This window comes from Apus apus, chromosome 19 (genome assembly GCF_020740795.1).
Source record: "Apus apus isolate bApuApu2 chromosome 19, bApuApu2.pri.cur, whole genome shotgun sequence".
Classification (NCBI taxonomy): domain Eukaryota; kingdom Metazoa; phylum Chordata; class Aves; order Apodiformes; family Apodidae; genus Apus; species Apus apus.
Window position 1 is genome coordinate 10,171,164 of NC_067300.1, and position 20,310 is coordinate 10,191,473.

The following is a 20,310-nucleotide window of genomic DNA, read 5'->3' on the forward strand; positions in this document are numbered from 1 at the left end:
ATGGGGCTGAGTTTTGATGCCAGTGACCAGCAGTGTCTGAAGTGCTGGAAGCAGCTTCCTCTGACAGCCAGCTGGTAAAATACTTCTGTAAACTCCATTTCTGTGCTTAATTTCTGAACTGTGTAAAGCATCAGTCACTTCCCTGTTAATTGCAGAGGAATAGGCAAAGTTTCCTTAGATACAGTGTCTAGGAGTTTCCTGAAATTAATGTTTTCATTCTGTTGCTAGCTTAGGGCCTAATTTTGCACCATTTAGGCTGCTTCATGCTTTCATGTTGACTTCAGTGAGTGCAAAGTCAGGCTGTAGATGAATGTTGGGAAGTAAAACAACACTACATCTTCTCAGCATGAAGGCATAACCCTTCTCCACAATCTTCTCTTCCTGTGAAACCTTGCTAACCTACCCATGAACCACGTAGCGTATTTACTTATATTCGGTCCTTTCTGGTACTGTTGAGAATCATTAAAGACCACTGTACTGTGGACGTCTGTATGTTTCTTCTGTCATAAGCTAGTCTTTGTAGTTGGTGATTAAAGACTAATTTTAAAGTAGTCTCACTTTTTCCAGTACTGGAAAATTCCTGCTTTGAGCTTGCTGGTGTTTTAAAGCAGGGAGGATATAATCCCTACTGATGGGCATTTGTACATTGCAGTTTGTGTTTATGGCTGTAACTAGGTAAAATTTGTTAACTGCTGCTTTGGTTGGCAGAAAAAGCTATATGACTTACCCTGTGCCTGAGGGGTATTATTTTTCATTTGAACAGTCTTTTTTTGTGTGTCCCAACTTGTTTATGGCTCTTAGATTGTGGGGAATGGAAGCGAACAGCAGCTGCAAAGGGAACTTGAAGATGTGCTGATGGACCCACTCATGGAAGATCAGTCAAGTGACCGGGACCATGGAGAAGAAGTTAGGACTGATGGAGATGGGGAAGAACCTGTTGTTCTTGAAGCTTCTGCATCCTCTACCATTAACCCAGTGTCGGTGGCAGGACTCCAGAAACCAGATATGAGTTTGCCTGTGAAACCATCCCAGGGAGGTTAGAAAAAAAATAGGGAATACCTGGTGTTATCTTCTGAATGAGCTTTATATGGGGAAAGGGAGGAGAGTTTAGGCACAGGTGTGTCCACCCATCTTTCCCCATTTCTCCCATTATAATCACGTAGTGCAGTAAATGCCAAGTTATGTGATGTAAGTTGCCATATGATGAAGTGTCCTCTCTGCTGAAAACAGTTGCCATATTAGCCTTGAGATGTGCACAGAAATACTGTGCTTACTTGCCTGGCTCTGTAAGTCAGTTTAGCTTGTCTATGCGTTTTACTGCTGTAAAGGAAACCAGTGCACTCCTGTGTTGCAAAGCAGACATCTGAGTGAACTGGTGTGGAGTTGGCATAGCTGAATTGCTTCCTGCCATCAGTAGCTGGCTTCCAGGCAGGGTCTTTCTGTAGTATCTTGGCCTGGCCTGGCTTTCTGTTCTGTGTTTCTTGTTGCTTTTGTCATTTAGTTAGTGATGAGTCAGTCTCTGACCGTTTACTCATTTGTGCTTTGTCTTGCTTCTTACCTTGAACACTGTCTCACCCCAGGCTGTGAGGACTTGAGCCCCTTCACCCCGCTGACAGATGAGGACAGTGTGGTGTTCAGCAAGCTCACCTACCTGGGCTGTGCCTCTGTCAACGCTCCCCGCAGCGAGGTGGAAGCCCTCAGGATGATGTCCATCTTACGAAGCCAGTGCCAGATTTCTTTAGATGTGACCCTGTCAGTGCCTAATGTCTCTGAAGGAACAGTGAGGTATGAAGCTTTCTCAGGTGGATTCTGTGACTTTTTGCATTTAATCTTCCTTTTAGCAAAGGACACAAGCCAGCAGTTTACCTGGGAGGAGACATGAGCATCTTGGAATTTGTTTTAGTGGGAAAAGTGGGTTTGAAAGAGATCTGAGAAAAGTGATGCTTTGAGTTTCTTTATTAAAGACATTTTATGCTTAAGGGTCAGTATGAGATGATATGAAGATCCAAGGTGTCCCAAAAGCCATCGTGGGAATGGTTAGGGATGAACACTGGAAACACCCTGGGAAATACTTGGTTGTAGGGCTGGAAAGTGGCTGATACATGAGGGGAGAGGCTATCCACTGCTGCACATTAAGGTAGCTTTTTGAAAGCTAAGCCCTGAAAACCTTGGGGAAATTATTTGTGGCAATGTATTTTGCACTGTACTTTTTATGCTGTTTAATTTAAACATAATTACTCTGGTCAAGCTTTGCAGTAAATGACAGTCGGGTACTAGTTCTTTGTGATGGACTTTCTTGAGTAGCTGTGAAATTGGTAAAGCTCGCAAGTTAGTATCTGGCTGAAATAATTCTGGGAAAGCTGCAAGCTGTGATTTATTTATTTTTCTCTCTCTCTTTTAACAGACTTTTAGATCCTCAGACAAACACAGAAATAGCAAATTATCCAATCTATAAAATCCTTTTCTGTGTACGAGGGCACGATGGGACCCCTGAAAGCGACTGCTTTGCTTTCACTGAGAGCCACTACAATGCAGAGCTCTTCAGGATTCACGTCTTCAGATGTGAAATCCAAGAGGCTGTAAGTTGGACCTTTTTGTCAAATTATAATTATGTACATGTAAACGTTATTACTGACTTGAAACTGCAGTATCTTAGGCATTTTAGAAGTAATGCAAGCAATCACTTCTGGCTCTTTTCTACCCTGAGGCAAGATAATTGTAGAAACCTTAGATATGAAATAGGAATGCCCATGATTTGGTAGTTTATCCTTTTCAGAAGCATAGAAAACCAGTTAATCAGATGGTATAAATTTATTCTTTTCCTACCATTACTTCTCATGCTAGTTTTGAGTGAAAATGAGGTAGGTTCCAGCTGCTGCGTTCCCTGTGGCTGCTGATCTGGTGCCGTCCCCCTGCAGGTGAGCCGCATCCTGTACAGCTTCGCCACCGCCTTCCGCCGTTCTGCTAAACAAACCCCGCTCTCAGCCGTTGCCCCCCCGCAGACTCCGGACAGTGACATTTTCACCTTCTCTGTGTCCCTGGAAATCAAAGAAGATGACGGGAAAGGTTATTTCAGGTATAGATTCTTCATTTCTTTGCATCTGGTTCTGTCAGAAAGCGAGTTAACAGAGAGTGTGAGTCAGAGCTGGTCCCTAAATTCCCTTTTTGAGAGTTTCCTATTCTAGTTTAAATGAATCCCAGACATAAACATTTTTGGGAAGTAAAAGCAATGATGACCCTGGACTATTTAATCTTGATTGAACCTAGTGCTACCTGCAAAGTGCTTTTCCTATTTTGTGTTTTCCTTTTGTTTTTAAACCCTTTTCTGTGCAATGCATTTTAAGGCATGTTCGGCTGAATTGTTGAAGCTGAAAATGTGTCATTGTGTGGTAGGTTGATCTCTGCATTAGTTATTGAAAGTAGAAAAGAAGGCAGGATTCAAATTTGTTGTCAGAGATCATTACTATTAGTTGGTTTTGCTGTGATCTGTTACTTGTATTCACCTGTTCTGGTCTGTAAAATAATGTTTCTTTCAAAAAAAGCTTTACAGAGCTTGTCTCTGCTTCTAACTGGTTCTGTTTTTTGACCCACTTATCAAACTTTAATTAAAGTTTTCCTCTTTTTTTTTTTTTCCTGAACCAGGTGTTTACTGTATTAGCAAGCAGTGATGTAGGGTGAGGGTGTTAGAGCAGCTTTTCATGCTGTATCAGCTAGTACTGTTTTCATATTAAGTTTGGTGGTGGATAAACTTGTTTTCTAAAAAGACCTTTTTTAGTTTATGCTAGAAAGTGTGGGGGTTTTCCTGCTAAGTCCATACACGGTGCCCTTAGATGTTTAATGTCACCATTAGTAGTGTTCTGTAATTGCTGAAGTGTCTATTGCAGTGCAGTGTGTCTGCCAGATACTCTGACTTTTTGAGCACATCAGCTCTTAGTCACAGCTTCAGAGATGTTTTTCTTGAGTTTACATCCAGCTCCAGCCTTGTTTATTACATAAATAAATCCCCTTTAATAATCCAGTATTTATTTGGCACTCGAAAGGACTGCTGGAAGTGTTGAAGCTGAAAAATGATTTAGCTGGTGACCTGAGCCTGAAGGACACTGAGTGTTCTTGGGCTGGGGCACAGCTGGTGGGAGCACACAGGGGTGCCCCCAGGAAGCTCTGTCTCGCTGCACTGATCCCAGTGTCACCACAGCCCCAGCCCCAGGGGGTTTTGAGCCAGCCTAGGGCTTGGTGCTTACCTGGGTGCCAGAAGTTGTGCTGCCAAGAGCTGTTTCAGTCCCAGGCAGCCCAGGTATGTCAGCATGGATGGCAGCCTGACCCTCAGCCTTCGCCATGGAGATGTATCTAAAGATCTTTTCAGCCACAAAACCACAGTTCCATTAGGGGAGGATCAGGGCATTTGTTTAAAAGCTATGAAGGTACTCTGTACAAGGTGAAAAAAAAGTGGATTTTTGCCTCTGCTGAGCAGAATCCTGCTTGCACTGAGCATGCAGCACAGGGCTGAGTTCAGGCAGGAAGCCTGAGCAGTTGAACACTAATCCTCGTGTTACCCTCAGCAGACCCACACTCACCTGAAAGCTGAGAGGACACTTCCCACACACTCAGTGTCTGATCTTGGCATTTAATGTACCTGAACCTGTCTTGGCTCATCTGCCCTCACTTGTCACCCTGGGTCACCAGTAGCATGTTTCTGTCATGCAGGGCAATGAGGTCTGACCACAGGTACTGGCTCCAAGGGTGTGAATCCACCTGGGGGAGCAGCTGCTGGCAGAAAAACACCCCAGATTTCCTTGGAGGTGCTAAGCTGTGGGCAATACTCCACAGTCCCCTTTGCAGTTCCTGGGGGTAATGACAAGTTTGAAAGTCTGACATAAAATAAGGATTATTTTTTCAATCCAAGGGAAAAGTGAACATGTGATTGACTTAAAATCAAAACCCAACAGTCTCGACTTGTCCAGTAGGTACTGTAACTGGGGTGCTCAACAGGGAATACTGATGCTACAACTTCAGCATGTGTGTTGGCATTGAAGTGTAATTTTAGGCTTTTCCACCTCAGTGCCCAGTCCCCTTTTCTGTCATGTTTAGGAGAAGGTCCCCTGTAGAGAAAAATAATCACGGAAATAGTCTGAAGATTGATGCCCTCTTCTGGCTTATCATGTGCCCCAGCAATAACCTCCCTTTGTAAAGAAAACCATCTGCAGTTTCTTAGAATTGCTTAACAGATAATATTTGCATGTTATATAGTGAATCAATATTTAGAAACTTTCTTGAAATGCTGCTGGAAGGCTCACAACACTAAGCTACACAGTATAAAACAGTTTTTATTTTGAAAATTAAGTGTCCTTGGTTTTCACCTAATGATGCTAAAATACCACAACCTAATGCTGTTGCCATTTCTTTCATGTTACTGATGGCAGCGTGCAAGGAAGAAAGGTCTTGAGTGCTTTTGTGTAAGAAGCTGGCTTCACCAAGTGTCTGGTGCTGAGTTTGATACATGCAAGGAATACAGATAAATGAAGCTCTGAGTTTTTTTTCCCTTTCCTGGTCACTAACAGTGCAGCCCCCAAAGACAAGGACAGGCAATGCTTTAAACTCCGCCAAGGAATCGACAAGAAGATAGTGATATACGTCCAACAGACAACTAATAAAGAGCTTGCTATTGAGAGGTACTTGTATCAGTTTCTTTTTTTAATTCTTTGTCTATTTGATGTTTTGTGCTCTTTCCTTTGAGGCAACAGATTATTAATTGTTTCATGAATACTCCCTTTATGCAATTTAAGGACACACCTCTCTTGAGTGGGGCTGTGCAGATAAGTGTGGGGAAACCTTGCACAGATCTGGCTGTGGAGTCAGTGGTTTTGTCTCCCCTAAATGCCCATTTCAAGAACTTGTTTTAAAAACATTGCTTTATTTTAAGTGCCCAGTTTGCCTTAAATGCTGAGGCTATAATTAGTGACCGAGTTGAGTATTTGCTTTCCTTTCATCTCTGTTGCAGCTGGGAGTATTGTTGTATGTATACTTTGAATCAGCCACAGTCTGGAATTCTAGGATGTGAAGTGTCTTTGTAGGAAAGGGGAGAGCTCAGATTTCAACTCTTCCCCTGCTTAGAAATAAACTAGTGGGTTTTAACTATTGACTTTGGTGCTGCTCCTACTACAGAGAGCCAGCCTTGGCAGCGTGGAATGAAGTGCAGGACAGTGGTAACCCAGGGAATGAAGTAGAATAAACCTGTGAGGGCCAAAAAGTCTTTGCGGGATGAAACCACACAGAGAGACAGGTCCTTGCACTTCATCTGGAATTTCCTGATTCTTGTCCATACCAAAGGGTAAATGCTATGCAAACATATCTTAAAAAAAGAAAATCAGAAGAAGGGAAGAAGCATTCAGGCCAAGTTGTCCTGTGGGACAGGAACTCTTGTTAGCAGTGTCTGGTTTACACTGTTCTTGTGCACAAAGATAATTGAACAACTTTCCAGGCTACAGTAGAAGACAGAGTAAAACTGTATTGTAAATATTCCTATTAAATCCTGCTCGACGTTTTTAGGATTGGCTTGACATTGTTTTGCTTGACACGCTTGATGCTGCTTTCAAATGTCAAGGTTTGTTGATGTTTGTTATTGGATTCATGGGCTGCTCATGAAGCATGACAGGGAATATTTAGATAAGGAATGTTAATGGTTTGTTTATGAATGTCTAAATCTTGCAGTTTAATTTTTTGCCTGGCTTTGCAGATGTTTTGGGCTCCTCCTCAGCCGTGGGAAAGATGTTCGGAGCGGTGACATGCACCTTTTAGATTTGGTAAGGATCTTTTATTATCAAAAGTCAGCCATAATTTTAATTATGATTGTGTGTGATCTCAGGATAGGCAGAAAAGGTTTCTGTGCTTGTGCACATCTGCTGGGGATTGATGCTGCAGCTGGTGCTGCTGGGGTGTTGGCCAAGGCTGCAGTCAGTCATGACTGTTCCATGGAACCTTATTTTTTGAAGTGCTGAATACTAAGGAGCTGTGCTCTGAACATCACAAGTTTTATGGCATAGGCATCACTGCAAACATTGAGGCTTAAGCAGCTGCAATTGTATCTATCACTGACAATTTCTGGGTGCTTTATACACATACTTACCTTGTTTCCAGGAGTCCATGGGTAAAAGTTCTGATGGGAAATCATATGTGATCACTGGGAGCTGGAATCAAAAATCTCCACATTTCCAATTTATAAATGAAGAAACTCCAAAAGGTATGAACATTTTGCCAGATGTTATCCCCAGGCAGGGCACTTGACTCTCATGGAGGGCAGTGGATCAACTATCTTTTCTTTAAAATGAATCCTGCACAAATACTTTCTTCATAGGATGGAATATATTCTCAGAAAGTAGGGAGTCAGATGTAACACCAAAATCTAAACAAAAGAGAAGGCTAGAAGAAAGCTCCTGTGTTCAGTAATAACACCTTGTAAGAATAACTGTGTCCCAGCAGTAGGCTGTACAGGTGTGGGGACATGGAGATGCCTTGTGCACCATTAGAGCTGCTCAAGAATCCCATGGGAATTACACTAATTTACTATTGCTCATTTCTTGGCTTAGTTTCTGTAGTCAGTTCAGATTTTTCTGAATCCCAAGTTTTTAATGAAAAAAAGAAGGTTCCCTGTACTTATGAAAATGGAAATAAAGCACTCCCAACTGCAATTAGAAATAGCTGATGCTGCATTGCTCTCCTGAGTTCTGAAACAGATCTGTTATTGCTTCTCTTAAGATGTCAGCTGAATTATCATCTCTTCAATCTGCTGTCACAGTTGTATGCCAGAGGTTGGGGAAATTAATGGGCATTGACTGGACAAAGCCATAAAAGTCAGCTGCTGGGTACAGTCTGCTGCTAGATGGAATGTCACCCTACCTAAAGGACACAATTTATCATGTAGTACCAGAAGAGAGCTCACAGGTCACAGAGTCCTGTTGCCTCCTTTTGAAGCATCCTATTGTAGGGTCAGTTTTCTCTGTCTCACACCCCAGATGGTCTTAAATACTGCCTTTAATATGGTAGGATTTAAGTGTTGTCAAAATAAGTTCTAAAAACAATTAAAATGTAGCTAGATGGAAAGGGATCTTCACTGTGGAGTTAAGTATAAAGATACTGAAATATAAAGTATAATGTTTAATTAAGATTTTTTTATACATCCCAGTGGGATTTTAAAGTGTAAAATTTTTATTTTCTTTAACAAGATAATATTATTGGCTTGAAGACTTAGTTTCTGTACTGCCTGGTGAGTGTTGCATGGTCATCTGGCTTTCTTGTTTTGGAAATTCTAGGGTTTTTAGATGTTAAATTACGGAAAATTGAATTCTACAAAAAAGTTTCTTTTGTTCTTTCATCTTACTAAGGAAGAGGTTATGCAGCATTTTGCTTGAAATATTTCTTTAAATGTTATCACTTTGTTTTTTTGCTCTGTAGATAAAGTGTTGTTCATGACAACTGCTGTGGATTTGGTGATCACTGAGGTGCAGGAACCTGTTAGATTCATTCTGGAGACTAAAGTCAGAGTTTGTTCACCCAATGAGAGGTTGTTCTGGCCCTTCAGCAAACGAAGCTCTACTGAAAACTTCTTCCTAAAATTGAAACAGGTAGTATTAAAAATAAAATAAAATAAAATAAAATAAAACCTACAGTTAATTTGGAATTTGGCAGGGTTGTTTTTCAAACATAATTGTAGTGTGGTCAGTTACATAGTTTTGAGACTTGAGAGGTTTATGGTAGGATGCTGAATAAATACAAATGAATTGGAGGCTGAATTGTAGTTATTAGTGCCTGTTGCAGAGCAGAATTTCACTGTGGTTGTTTCTCCCTCTGATTGATAAAACCTTGACTAATATAATGTTCATATTTCAACATGCTGCTCCTGAATCAAAGAGGTTCAGTAAATGCTCTTCAATTTTAGAAAAGCTATTCTTCATTATGCTGATTGTTCCTGGCTATCCAAAGCTCCCATAAAAAAGCTTGATATCCTCACTTCAAAGCAAATTTTGACAGCTTTGATGAGGCTGCAAAGTTGCATAGAGGCTTATGGATTTTCCAGCCAAACCACAAAAATAAAAAGAACAGAGGATTTATCCTCAAACTGGGGTTATGCTGAGAGTTGCTTGTGCCAGGGTATGTAGGGTAAGGATAAAGTTAAGGGTTAAGAGGAAAAAAAGGCTTTATTTTAATCCTGGTGACATGCTATCTGGTATGTCACTAAATTGATTTTATCACACAAATCCAACATGTAATTTATTTGTTTTAGATGAACAAACATCCTATTGAAATTAGAATTATATTTTTTAAAATGAAGTATTTTCCCCCTTGTATGTGGTTGAAAGTGGAGATTTCACACATTCCCCAAGTTTCCCCGAGGGGCAAAAAAAAAATCCAAGCAACCACAAAAAAATCCCTAGAACTTGTTAAAAACTTTTATTGTTTTTTCCAACTTACTTTTTTACCCTGTCTACCAAAAAATAAAGGATTATTTCTGTCCAGAATATTCGTAATAACAGTACAAGGCAATAACTTGGTCTCAAAATAAGGCTGGAAAGTTGAAGGTCCAACTTGCTAAAGAGATGATGTATTTGAAGTAGCTGCCATTCTCCTGCCTTAGAAATGACTGTTCTGGAATGAAAGTCTTGTTTAAATAAATGGAAATAACAATGTGGGTGTGTGTGCTCTCTCAAGGTTTAATAATTCTGGGTGCAGCCCAAATAGGCAGGGTTGGAATCCTGAGTTCTTGAGGCACGTTCTTTTTTTAGAGAGGTTTTGAATGAAATAAAGGGCTTTTCTTGGTTGTTTTTGCACTTGTCTTAAGTTGCTGGCAAATAATGGCATCTTGGTAGTAACAAAGATGAGGTTCACTAAAGATTGTTTTTTGTGTCTGTCCTATTTTTTAATATAAAATTTGAGTGAACATTTTGGAAACTTTCAGTCAGAATTTCCTTCAGAATTTAAGGTGGAAAAATTCTTCATCCATGAGATCAGTCTTTGTATTTGGGATATTTTTGAGGTGGAGCATGGAGAAGTTGAACAGTTAAGGCTGTTGGGCTATAAATATTATACAGCCTCCAAAAAGTGCCTTTTCTGTTTGGCAGTGTGGAGGGAGCTTATCTTACTTAGCTAATTCTGTATCTTTTGTCTTACAAACTCACAGGCATTGTGACTTATCTTGGCTGATTCTCTTTCTTGCTCAGGCACTGTCAGGTTATCCAACTTCCAGTGTTTACTAGTGGAAGATTATCAAAATTCATAGTGGAAGCAACAAACATAGAATGTGCTGCCTGATAAGCCTGGAAGGGAAACCTGTTTCTATGGAGTGAGTCATGATTAGCCTATTAAAAATACAGCTGTGGAGAACTGGCTTATCTGACTTTGCAGAGTTTCTTTATTCAGAAGTGGTGAGAGCAGAGGCATTTTATTTGCACAGATCACATTTAGTGATTTAGTAATTTTTAGTTTTGATGCATTTATTTTCATTTCTAAAGCTCTGAAGGATAAAATTGAGCACTGAGAGCTTAGTGTAGAGTATAATTATAAATCTTATTTCTCTCCTTTCTTCACCTTTCCTTTTCTACTCTCTATTTTTATTAGTTTATGAAAAAAAAATTGTAAATCCTTAGACTGTATTAAATTTTTACAACCACTTCAGAGAAAAAAAAAAAAAAAATTCCTTTAGAGGAAAGGAAGGTATCACAGCATTGAAAATGAAGGAGAAAAAGAGAGTCACATACCAGACTTTGGGACTCAGCAGTCTGTGTTCCTGCAGCAATGTCTGCACAGATACATGACCTGGAAGCATTACTAAAGACAGTTGCCATGGTGGGAAAGTAAATGTGAACAGTTTTTATTAGAACTTCCCTTTTGCCACCATCAGTATCCCCAGGAAGTTAAAGAAATCAGATGTGATTTTAAAAGTTTTGCTTCTAGTTTTCTGCTACTCTTTAAAAAAATCTGTGTCCAGCCCATGGTGTCTGAAAAGATGAGCTGCCTGTGCCTGGCAGAGCCCAGTGCCACTTCTGCTCCATCTGTAACAGGTATTTGTGCCCTTTGGGTGCAGAGCTAGGGCTTGTTCCAGGGCATCAGGGACAGAAGCACCTGCAGGCCTGCACGATGCACTAAGTGTGCTGCAAGGATTGAACATCCTTCACTGTAGAACATAATGAAAATTGTTTCTCAGCTCTCCTATTCCAGGAAGAGAAGGCAGAGCCCTGTGAACTAACCTGGGTATTCATACGTTTTTTCTCTGTAAAATGAAACTACTTCTTTCCTAGATAAAGCAAAAGGACAGAAAGAATAATTCGGACACTTTGTATGAAGTTGTGTGTTTAGAAAGTGAATCAGAAAGGGAGAGAAGAAAAACCACAGCAAGTCCCTCTCTTCGTCTGCCGCAGTCTGGGTCACAGGGCTCCATGATTCCTTCTCCTCCAGAGGATGATGAGGAGGAAGGTAAGAAGTGGGTTTTATGCTTTTTGTACTTTGAAAGAAAGGGCAGTTGGTAAATAACATAGTTACAAAACGTTGAATCCTTTCCAGTCAGAATCTGACCTCCTGACAGTTTTTCTTGCTTTAATGCTGTGCATATTCAATAACCAGTACCCCTGCATTCCTGGATCAGCCTCTCCCTTGTCTGACACTTCTGTGTCTTGGCTTTTCTCAGCCCAGGCCTCATGAAGCCTCCCAGAGACTTCTAAAGATGTCAAAAAGAGACTTCTAAAAATGTAAAAATGTGGGTTATCATGGAGCTGCTGCCCCTCCCTGAGCAGCTGTGTACAGAGTGGAGAGTAAAAATGAGGAGCAGATATTATTTGGCAATATAGGCAAGCAGCATGTGTAGACATCATCTGTGGTACATAAAACTGTACCAGGACCTGCCCAGCTTGAAATGGAATGCATTTTCAGTATTTTTTTTTTCTGCTTTTAAAATCAGGTCTTGTCCTGATTTTTAACCCAAATGTCACATGTTTCTGCCTGTTTTCTGTCTCCTGTCACATCACTGTGTGCCCCTGAGCAGAGGCTGCTGCTGCCCACTCAGTGCTGAGCACACAAGTCCTGCATCCACAAATGAGCTGTTGTTGCCCTGCACTGATACAGTCAGGAGGGCAAAAGTAGCATCTGTAAAGGTAGAGTAATGGCTGCTGGTCTCACAGCATCTCCCCTGTTCTGTTGGCAGACAATGATGAACCTCTCTTAAGTGGTTCTGGAGATGTTTCCAAAGAGTGTGCAGAAAAAATCCTTGAGACCTGGGGAGAGCTGCTGTCCAAATGGTAAGTGGCAAAGTCACATTCTGAAAATTGCAGTTCTGAAGATTCTCAGCTTGTTTGCTTCCTCTGCTCAGAGTCTTTGTTATTTCCAGAAGGCAGTGGATATGAGATTAGTGTGGATTTAGTCTTCTTTGATCCCCACAACACTCCTTATTCTCTGGCTCTGTGTTTCCTAATTTCTTCAGAAGGTGTTTTAAGTATTTTCATTTTTGAGTGCACGCTTAAATACCGTATAGAAATTCACTTATGCTGTATCTTTAGGTGGTTCTCTCTTACAATGAGTATTTTACTTATCTGTGAGTTTTGCTGGGATTTTGTTAAAAAAACCCCTAAACCTAAGTAGCTTAATGCAGCTCTTCCTTTGTCTTTAATTGCATAGATCACTTCCATTCCTCTGTGTAATTCTGATGTAGTTCACAGCCAGTTTTTTCTGCAGCTGTCACATCTTAGTGGCTGTAGCTTAAGAATACGGGGGATTGGTGCTTGGGGAGAAAAGATGCTTTTCCTCCCTTAGCTAAGGGAAGATGGCTCCAGAGCCTGCCAAGAAGGACGTACACCAGCTCTTCTGTTTGTTTTCCTAGAAAGTGCCAATTTACAAGAAGAGTGTTTCTTTGACAATCATGTTGCTAATGCAACACCTGCCCTCCTTTCATGAGGGAACTTTCATTCATCTGGAAGCAGCCTGAGCAGTTCTGGGAAAGTAATGCTGATTATTGCAAAGTTCAGGATTTTAAATTTTTTTTCACCACACAGGCACAACATCAGATTGAGCCATTATTTTTTATTGTCTGCAATTACTTAGTACTTATCTGAAGAAGTACTTTTACTTCCAGTTTGGTTTTGCACTAATATATTGCATTAATTTGGTTAGAAAGCAGACAGAAATAGGCACGTTTGTAAGAAGGGAAAGGCTGTGTGGTAAAATGATACATGATCCTTTTTCCTCCCTCTCCTAGACTTGTAGAAGAATCTTTAGCAGATGAGGTCTATGCATCTGCTGCTGTGAGAAAGTTTCTTTCAACTGGAATTTTTTTTTTGTCAGTCCTCCAAGGGCTCAAAGATAATTAAGCCACCTGACTCGCCTTGAAAATGTTTTGGCAGCACTAAGAGTATGTGAAGTGCTTCTGTGCTAATGCTGGCAACAACTTTAATATGTGTTAAAGGGATTTCCTTCTTAACTAAAAATGAGCATTTGGAAGTAATGATCCTTGAGCTTTTAATGTAAGAGGATTGAAAGTAAAAAAAAATCCAAGTTCAGGTAGTTTCATGCTAGTTTTTTAGAATGCAGTAATTAGATTTGTATACTAATTAAATGTGCATTGGTATTTTGTGAATTCGAAATAATATTTGGCTTGTATTTCATAACTGCTGAGTCTCACAATTTTTTCATTTCAAAATAGTTTGGTAGAATTCAGCAGTGTGGCTTTTACTCTGCAGCCTTAGAGTTCATGGCTGTGTTCACTGGAATTCCTGTTGCACTTCTGATCTGAGATAAAGGCAAAGCACTTTTACAGGCCTTTACAAAGGATGTTCATATATTGTATATAACGAGTATTTTATAGAAATATTTAATAGCTTATAACAGAATAATAAATGCTTTACACATATATGGTACATACATGTATAGATATGAATGCATATTGATATATATGTAACTATTCTATAAATATTTTGATTACAGTTAGTTTTGCTTAGAGAAAGCAAAGTGAAGGTGGACATTCAGGTATTAAGTTCTGTACATCAGATACTGATTTACATGTCCATGTTGCTGGTCTCCAGATTGCCGTGTTGGAACACTGTAGGCTGGAGAAAAGCAACAAGGAGTAAAATTATCATCCACATAATCAGTTTTACTGTAACAAACATTATTAGATACCAGTTTATTGTTAAGCAGATCATGCAATCAGAATGACCTAAGTTCAGTGTTTTGCCCAGCTTTGTCTATCTGTTCTCTTAATCTTTTTACCTGGAAGTTTGTTTTTAGTAACTGCAGGAAAATTGTAATTTCTTTAATTAAAGGCCTCTGTCTTTGGGGATTTTGTGTGTGAGCCATGAATGGGCTGTTCAGCTTAGCTTTCTGTGACTGCATAAATTACATATGGGTTTAGTTTTTACAACTTCCAGTGCTGTAATTTATGAGCTGTCACCAGTCTCACTTGAAAAAACTGTTTAGATGGGACTGCCTTGTACTGTAGAAGCTGCTTAAATGCAAGGATGTAGTTAGATAACCATGTGAGATTTTTTTATAGCTCTGTTGGCCTGCCTTCTCTCCCCCTCTCACCTGGGTGCTTATCTGCCTGCTTGGGTGTGGGATGTCAGGAGAGCTCTATGTGCTTCTGCAAACTAATCCTCATTCTGGTGTTGAGCTTGAGGTCTTACACAGTGGTACCTGTCCTCTAGGTCTAGCTTTTGCTGCAGTGTTTTGGTTCATTGAGTGTTTTATAAACTTATATTAAATTTAATGGGAATCAAGGACACACTCTGGAAAGTGCTTCTCCAAATCTGTTTTGTTTTTTTTTTTTTCATAACTTGAATTTCACTTACTCTGGCAACATATGGACTATCTTGAAATCCCTGCCATTTGGCAGGTTTGATGTTGCACATCAGGTGCTGCTCATGTCCAGGTTGATGTTTGGTAACAGTCACAATGTCTCCTGCACAGGCACCTCAACCTGAGCGTGAGGCCCAAGACGCTGTCGGCGCTGGTGAGGAGCGGGGTCCCCGAGGCCCTCCGGGGGGAGGTGTGGCAGCTGCTGGCAGGGTGTCACAACAACGACCACCTGGTGGAGAAGTACCGAATCCTCATCACAAAGGTAGAGTGCTTTTTTTTCATCTGTTTTCCCCTCATATCTTCAGGAATGGAAATACAGAGATTCCGAGTGTGTACCTCAGAGGTTCATGAGGGTATCTGGGTATCGTGTAGATAATTCCATCCTTCCTCCAACAGGACACCCCAGCATGCAGTGCTGGTTGTGGCATTATCTCTACTTAAAATGCTTTCTATTTAATAGTCCTACTTCTGTTTCACTCAGATGAGCTCTGAGTTACTTTGTCAAAAATTATTCCATTAATTGCTTTAATAATTGACAGAGATTCAGGGAGCTCATTCCCTTTGATTGTTTTGCTTTCCTAAATGAAAGCTGAATTTTGCTTTATTTTCTTAACATTTATGCTAAAAATTCAACACTAGTTGAAATTGCAGCTTTTTTTGACAGAGAAAACAGAACACTGGACATTTTTGCACTTGACAGCATTTTTTTTAACTTCTCATCTTGAATGCTGACCTCAGTAACGTAGGGAAAGAAAGTAACAATGGTATATACAGACAGAATGTTGTGTTTCACAAAGTTCTAGATTAACAAATGGGTCACAAAATGAAATGTTACTTCCTTATCCAGAAAAAACAGTGTGTTAATTTGGATTTGACTGTTACCTGTATATGTACATTGTATTTTAATGCTTTCATCAAACATGCAAGTCCGGAAGGACTATATCAGAAATTATTAATGATGCAACTTTAGTACAAATATAACAGAAATTAATTATTCACCAGTTAAAAAGGCAAAACAACTGAATCAGCCTTTGTATATCTGTGTGCTGATGGCACATTCACAAGGAGCAATTCAAGACCTTATTCTGAGGGCAAGAGTGCTTCTGAAATTAAACTTGGTTTCTGCTGGAATCATGCAGGAAGGATCCTACGTGATTTGAATGAATCATGTCAGATTTGCTAAAAATGTTCTGCCATTATTACTTTCATATACTTAATGAATATAGAAGAAACTTGATCTGAATTCCTTAGTGCTGGTGCATGCAATGTAGAGTTGTCACTTGGATTTTATGGTGAATAAGCATACAAATAATGTGGAGGTTGAGTGCTCTGGCAAGGGGTGTATCACAGTTATCCTGCTGTGTTATTTTAATTGCCTGGTGAGGAGGTGACAGCGTCACTGCTTTCTCTGTTTCAGTGTTTTGGTATCAGAATAGAACAGATGATCTCTCTGTGGCACAGTTGGTGACATGTACTGCTACTATCTTTGTGAGCTAGCAAGGAATGGTGTAATATTTCATTCTTGTATCTGTGAAACCTTTCCACTCATTTGCATTTGGCAGAGATATAGGAAATAGCCTGGATCTAATGTGTTGGAAGTGTCTCTAGAGTCCAAGTAAACACAAGGGTGGGAGTAGGCTGATCAGCACTGGGTTCTGCAGCAAAAGGACTCTCTATACCTGCAGTGGCCACTCAGTGTGGGAACTCATGAAGAAATTTAACAACAGAAGAAAATGAGTACTGAATGACCATTTTCAGACTCTGCTGTAGCCATGCCAGCACACTACCAGCATGCTACAGTACCCAGCTCAAGCAAAGGAAAATCAAGTCTCCCTTAATCCTGACGTGCTGTATTAGATCACTGCTGTGGGTATTTGTCCTGTTGTGACTTAAATCTGAACATGGTTTGTGGCTGTTTCTATGGAATGGTCAAAGGTTGGTGCTTTGGGAGCAACAGTGTCTGGTTGGTTCAGAGTGGAGCTGTGATTTCTTCAGTCTGCAGTGGAAGAAGGGTAAGGTTTCAGAAAAGGTTATCAGTGGAAGTGCTGTGTGGAAGTACTAAAGACAAGAGTAGGCAAAGGATGCAGAATTGCTGGGGAGGCTGAGGAGAACATGAATTCAGGACTCAAAGGTCAGGTTTGCAGACCCATCGCCTGCAGTATCTGCTGACAGCAGAACAATGCTGGGCTGCACTCGGGCTGCCACTTCGTATTTTCACGCCTTTCATGGATTATTTGATAATTTTGGAATTCTAATGTGACTAATTCTTACTGCTCTGAAAATAGCAGCTCAGTTACAGTCACTGTGCAGCAATGCACAGGAGTAAATGTCTCTGGGGAAAAATATGCTGTTAATTATGAAGGCAAGAGTCCCTTCTAATACATTGCTTCACTGTCCTCACATGCTTGGCTGTGCTTTGCACGTCGTGAATACAAATGCTTCTCTGGCAAGTGTGTGATTGTTGGAGTTACCAAGCACTGAAAAGGATGTATCTTAGAGCAGCTGTTGTGGTGTAGTGCAGAAGCACAAGGAGTTGATGTAAAACCTTTGCTCTTCAGTGCAAGTTGGGGATGCAGGAAGCCTGTTTGAGCACCTGTAATCCAGCAACCCTACTTTCTTAATGTTGACCTCTATTCCTCTAGCTGTATTTGATTTCTGTTGGGCTTTTCCTGACCCCGTGTGGCAGCACAGTCCCAAATTAATAAGGATCTGTGTTAACAGCTGCTTCAAAAGCTTCTGGCCTCTTTCGGGGATTTTCTCCCCTTGTGCTCAGGGTGTTGGATGCAGGCACCCCAGTATTCTGAGTTTGCTTCCCTGTGCAGTCGGGGGCCCTGGTGCTCAGCACATCTCATTTATTTATTTATTACTTTCTTTTGCAAATGAACTGCTGCAAGGTTGGTTTTTTGTTTACTGTTGATGTGTGGATACTGAATGACTGAAAAGGAAATGTCTTCTGTTGTGTTCTAGCAGTGAAGGCAGTGTCTAGATCTCTTCTTGAATGTGATCTGTGTCAGAAATGGTGTTGAAACGGTGCCTCAAGGTGTGCTCATTGTGCTCCAGCCTTCCTGACATTATTATTAAATTATTTACTCCTTATTTCTTTGATAAACTCTAGCTGGGTTTTTGTACTCTCTGCTTTTGTTATTGCAGTAGTGTCTACCTTTCACGATTGTGCTGCTTCCACAAACGACTTTTCAGAATTTGCACACCATCTGTGTGCAATAATAAAGCTTTTAGCAACTCCAGATTGCCGTGCTCGTGGTGGGGAGTATGGATGAAAGCCAGCCCAGTGAATTAAGGTCATGTCCCTACTGGGGACAGAAAGCAAACTCTAGGTAAAATGATCTAGACAATCCCTTTGAGAGGCATCTGTTCCTGGTAGGACTTTGGCAATCATGGTTATGGCTGTTAATCTTCAGGCTTCCAGCCACTGAAAGGTAGGAGGAGAGGCACGGGAACTCGCTCTGGGCATTAAGGGACACCTGCAGGAAAAATACTTCATGTGTTTGACAGTCAAAGGTGGATGCTGAGTAGAAAACTTGTAAAGCAAGTCACACAGGTTAATTAAAAAAAAAAGAAAAAAAAAGAAAATCATTATACAAAGCAAAATAACCAATTTTCAGACAAGGTTTTTAAAAAAGATTATTATAACTGCCAAATATCTTGGATTAGTGGTGATCTCTCAGTGGAAAAGTACTTCATAATACCAAAATTTTAAGAACTTGACATTTACAGTATTGAGAAGCAAAATAAAAGCTTTGTGAGATAAGGCTGTGTGGAGAACATAATGTCAAAAGGAAAAAATGATTAATTTTTGTACCAGATAAATACACTATATTAAGAAAATTACGACGTGAGAGGGACATCTTGTGGCACAAATAAAAGAATAATAGAAAAATATTTTAAAGCTCCTCCTCCTCAGTGGCAGGAGGAGTATCCTGGAAGGTTACGCCAGGGTCACCATTTCTAGTAGAAATTCTAGGCCTGGTAAGAGATTAATTTGTTCCAGAGTTTCTTGTAGCAGGACTATTGGTATCCACTTTCTCATCTTCCCACTATTTTTGTCTTACTGAGCAGGGGGTTGCAGTAGACACAAGTTCCACCGAAGATACTCATCTGTCTTGGTGCTAATTATACTAGTTTTTAATGAAGAAATAGATTAAAATGTCACTACCATTATTTGGCTGAATGTGTTGCTTCATCAGTGTTATAAAATATAACAATACTTTAGCTGTGGGTGGCTAACAGTTACTTTCCAATTGTATCACAACCACATTCCCATCGTTCATATAAATTAAGAATAATACATTTATTTTTCAGGAGTAGAAAGGGCCAGGATTGTAAACCATCAATTGACATCAAACCTAGTGTAAGAAGCAAGATGTAGTCTTGCTGCCAGTATGCCTGGACCTCTAGATCTCCTGTTTGATTAGTATTGATAATGTGGTGATAAAAGTTTAATTATCTTTTGTAAGCAGTAGTTTTCCCAAGAGTTCTCAAGACTTTGAATGATTTTTTTTTAATACCTTTTAACAGCCTTAGAATGAGGTTTCACAGTGTCACAGCACAGAGTGGAATTGTCTACAACACAGAAATATTTCCAGTATTTCAGCCCTCAGCCACCTGAACCACACCTTAATGTCAACTGGAAGTGGTTCTTCTCAGTGGGCTGGTTGTGCCCTGGACCAGAGAGCTGGGGTGGCTGGTAGGTCTATCTCCAGCCCTGTTATCTTCCGGTTGCAATTTATACACATTGTTGGCCACTTTGGTCTGGCTTCTGGTGCAGGGATGTTTGAGAGAATTAATTTGAGATATTGCTGGTTTGGGCTTGTGTGCTTTCAGCAAGTGGGAATAAACTGGAGTAGAGTTACTACTTGCAGCTTTGGAGAAACAATGGAATGTCAGTGAAGGGGAAAACCAGCTCTGTCTCTCCTGCAGAACCTCCCAGCTGGGTAGGTGATCAGCTTGCACTTGTGATGAAGATCTAAACACTGAGGAGTTTTTCCTGGTGCACCTTTTGTTTTGGCATTTCAACAACCAGATACTGTTTTGGTCAGTCTCATGTTTTCCAATACTAACTTGTTTTTATACATCTGAGATATATTTAAAGTTCAATGTATGATGTTTTCTTTAGGATGTTTGTAATGTGTCTATTCATGCCTAAGGATCCAGAAATACTATTTGAATCAATTGGTATGTAGATCATTCTGTGTTTTGGAAAGACAGGAGATCATTTCCCCAGCAGTAGTTCACTCATAGCTTGTTTTTTGTATAACCACAATACACTTGCCTAAATTTAATTTGAAGTTTATGTTTCCTAGCTACAGTTCTAGTACTTCAATTGCCCTGAGTAGAAATGCCAGAAATTATAGCAATGATGAAGGACAATAGGAAAGGGATCATTTTTGGGGGAAAGGTAGTGTGGGAAAACCCAAGTTCTTGTTCTCAGGCTTTTGCACAAGAGTAACTAAAAATCTGCCA

At 40.3% G+C, this 20,310-nt stretch overlaps 1 protein-coding gene across 4 annotated transcripts in view; it reads left to right on the forward strand.

Moving 5' to 3' along the window:
* RABGAP1 (RAB GTPase activating protein 1) overlaps positions 1-20,310 on the forward strand; it is a 67,166-nt gene that overhangs the window by 12,323 nt on the left and 34,533 nt on the right. For all 4 annotated transcript variants that reach the window (XM_051636262.1, XM_051636265.1, XM_051636263.1 and 1 more), the window contains 11 exons: positions 802-1,036; positions 1,581-1,785; positions 2,405-2,579; positions 2,919-3,076; positions 5,559-5,669; positions 6,734-6,800; positions 7,135-7,237; positions 8,449-8,618; positions 11,289-11,463; positions 12,188-12,281; positions 14,941-15,091. In XM_051636262.1, coding sequence (XP_051492222.1) covers positions 802-1,036; positions 1,581-1,785; positions 2,405-2,579; positions 2,919-3,076; positions 5,559-5,669; positions 6,734-6,800; positions 7,135-7,237; positions 8,449-8,618; positions 11,289-11,463; positions 12,188-12,281; positions 14,941-15,091 — 1,644 coding nt within the window. The remainder of the gene's footprint in view (positions 1-801; positions 1,037-1,580; positions 1,786-2,404; positions 2,580-2,918; positions 3,077-5,558; positions 5,670-6,733; positions 6,801-7,134; positions 7,238-8,448; positions 8,619-11,288; positions 11,464-12,187; positions 12,282-14,940; positions 15,092-20,310) is intronic.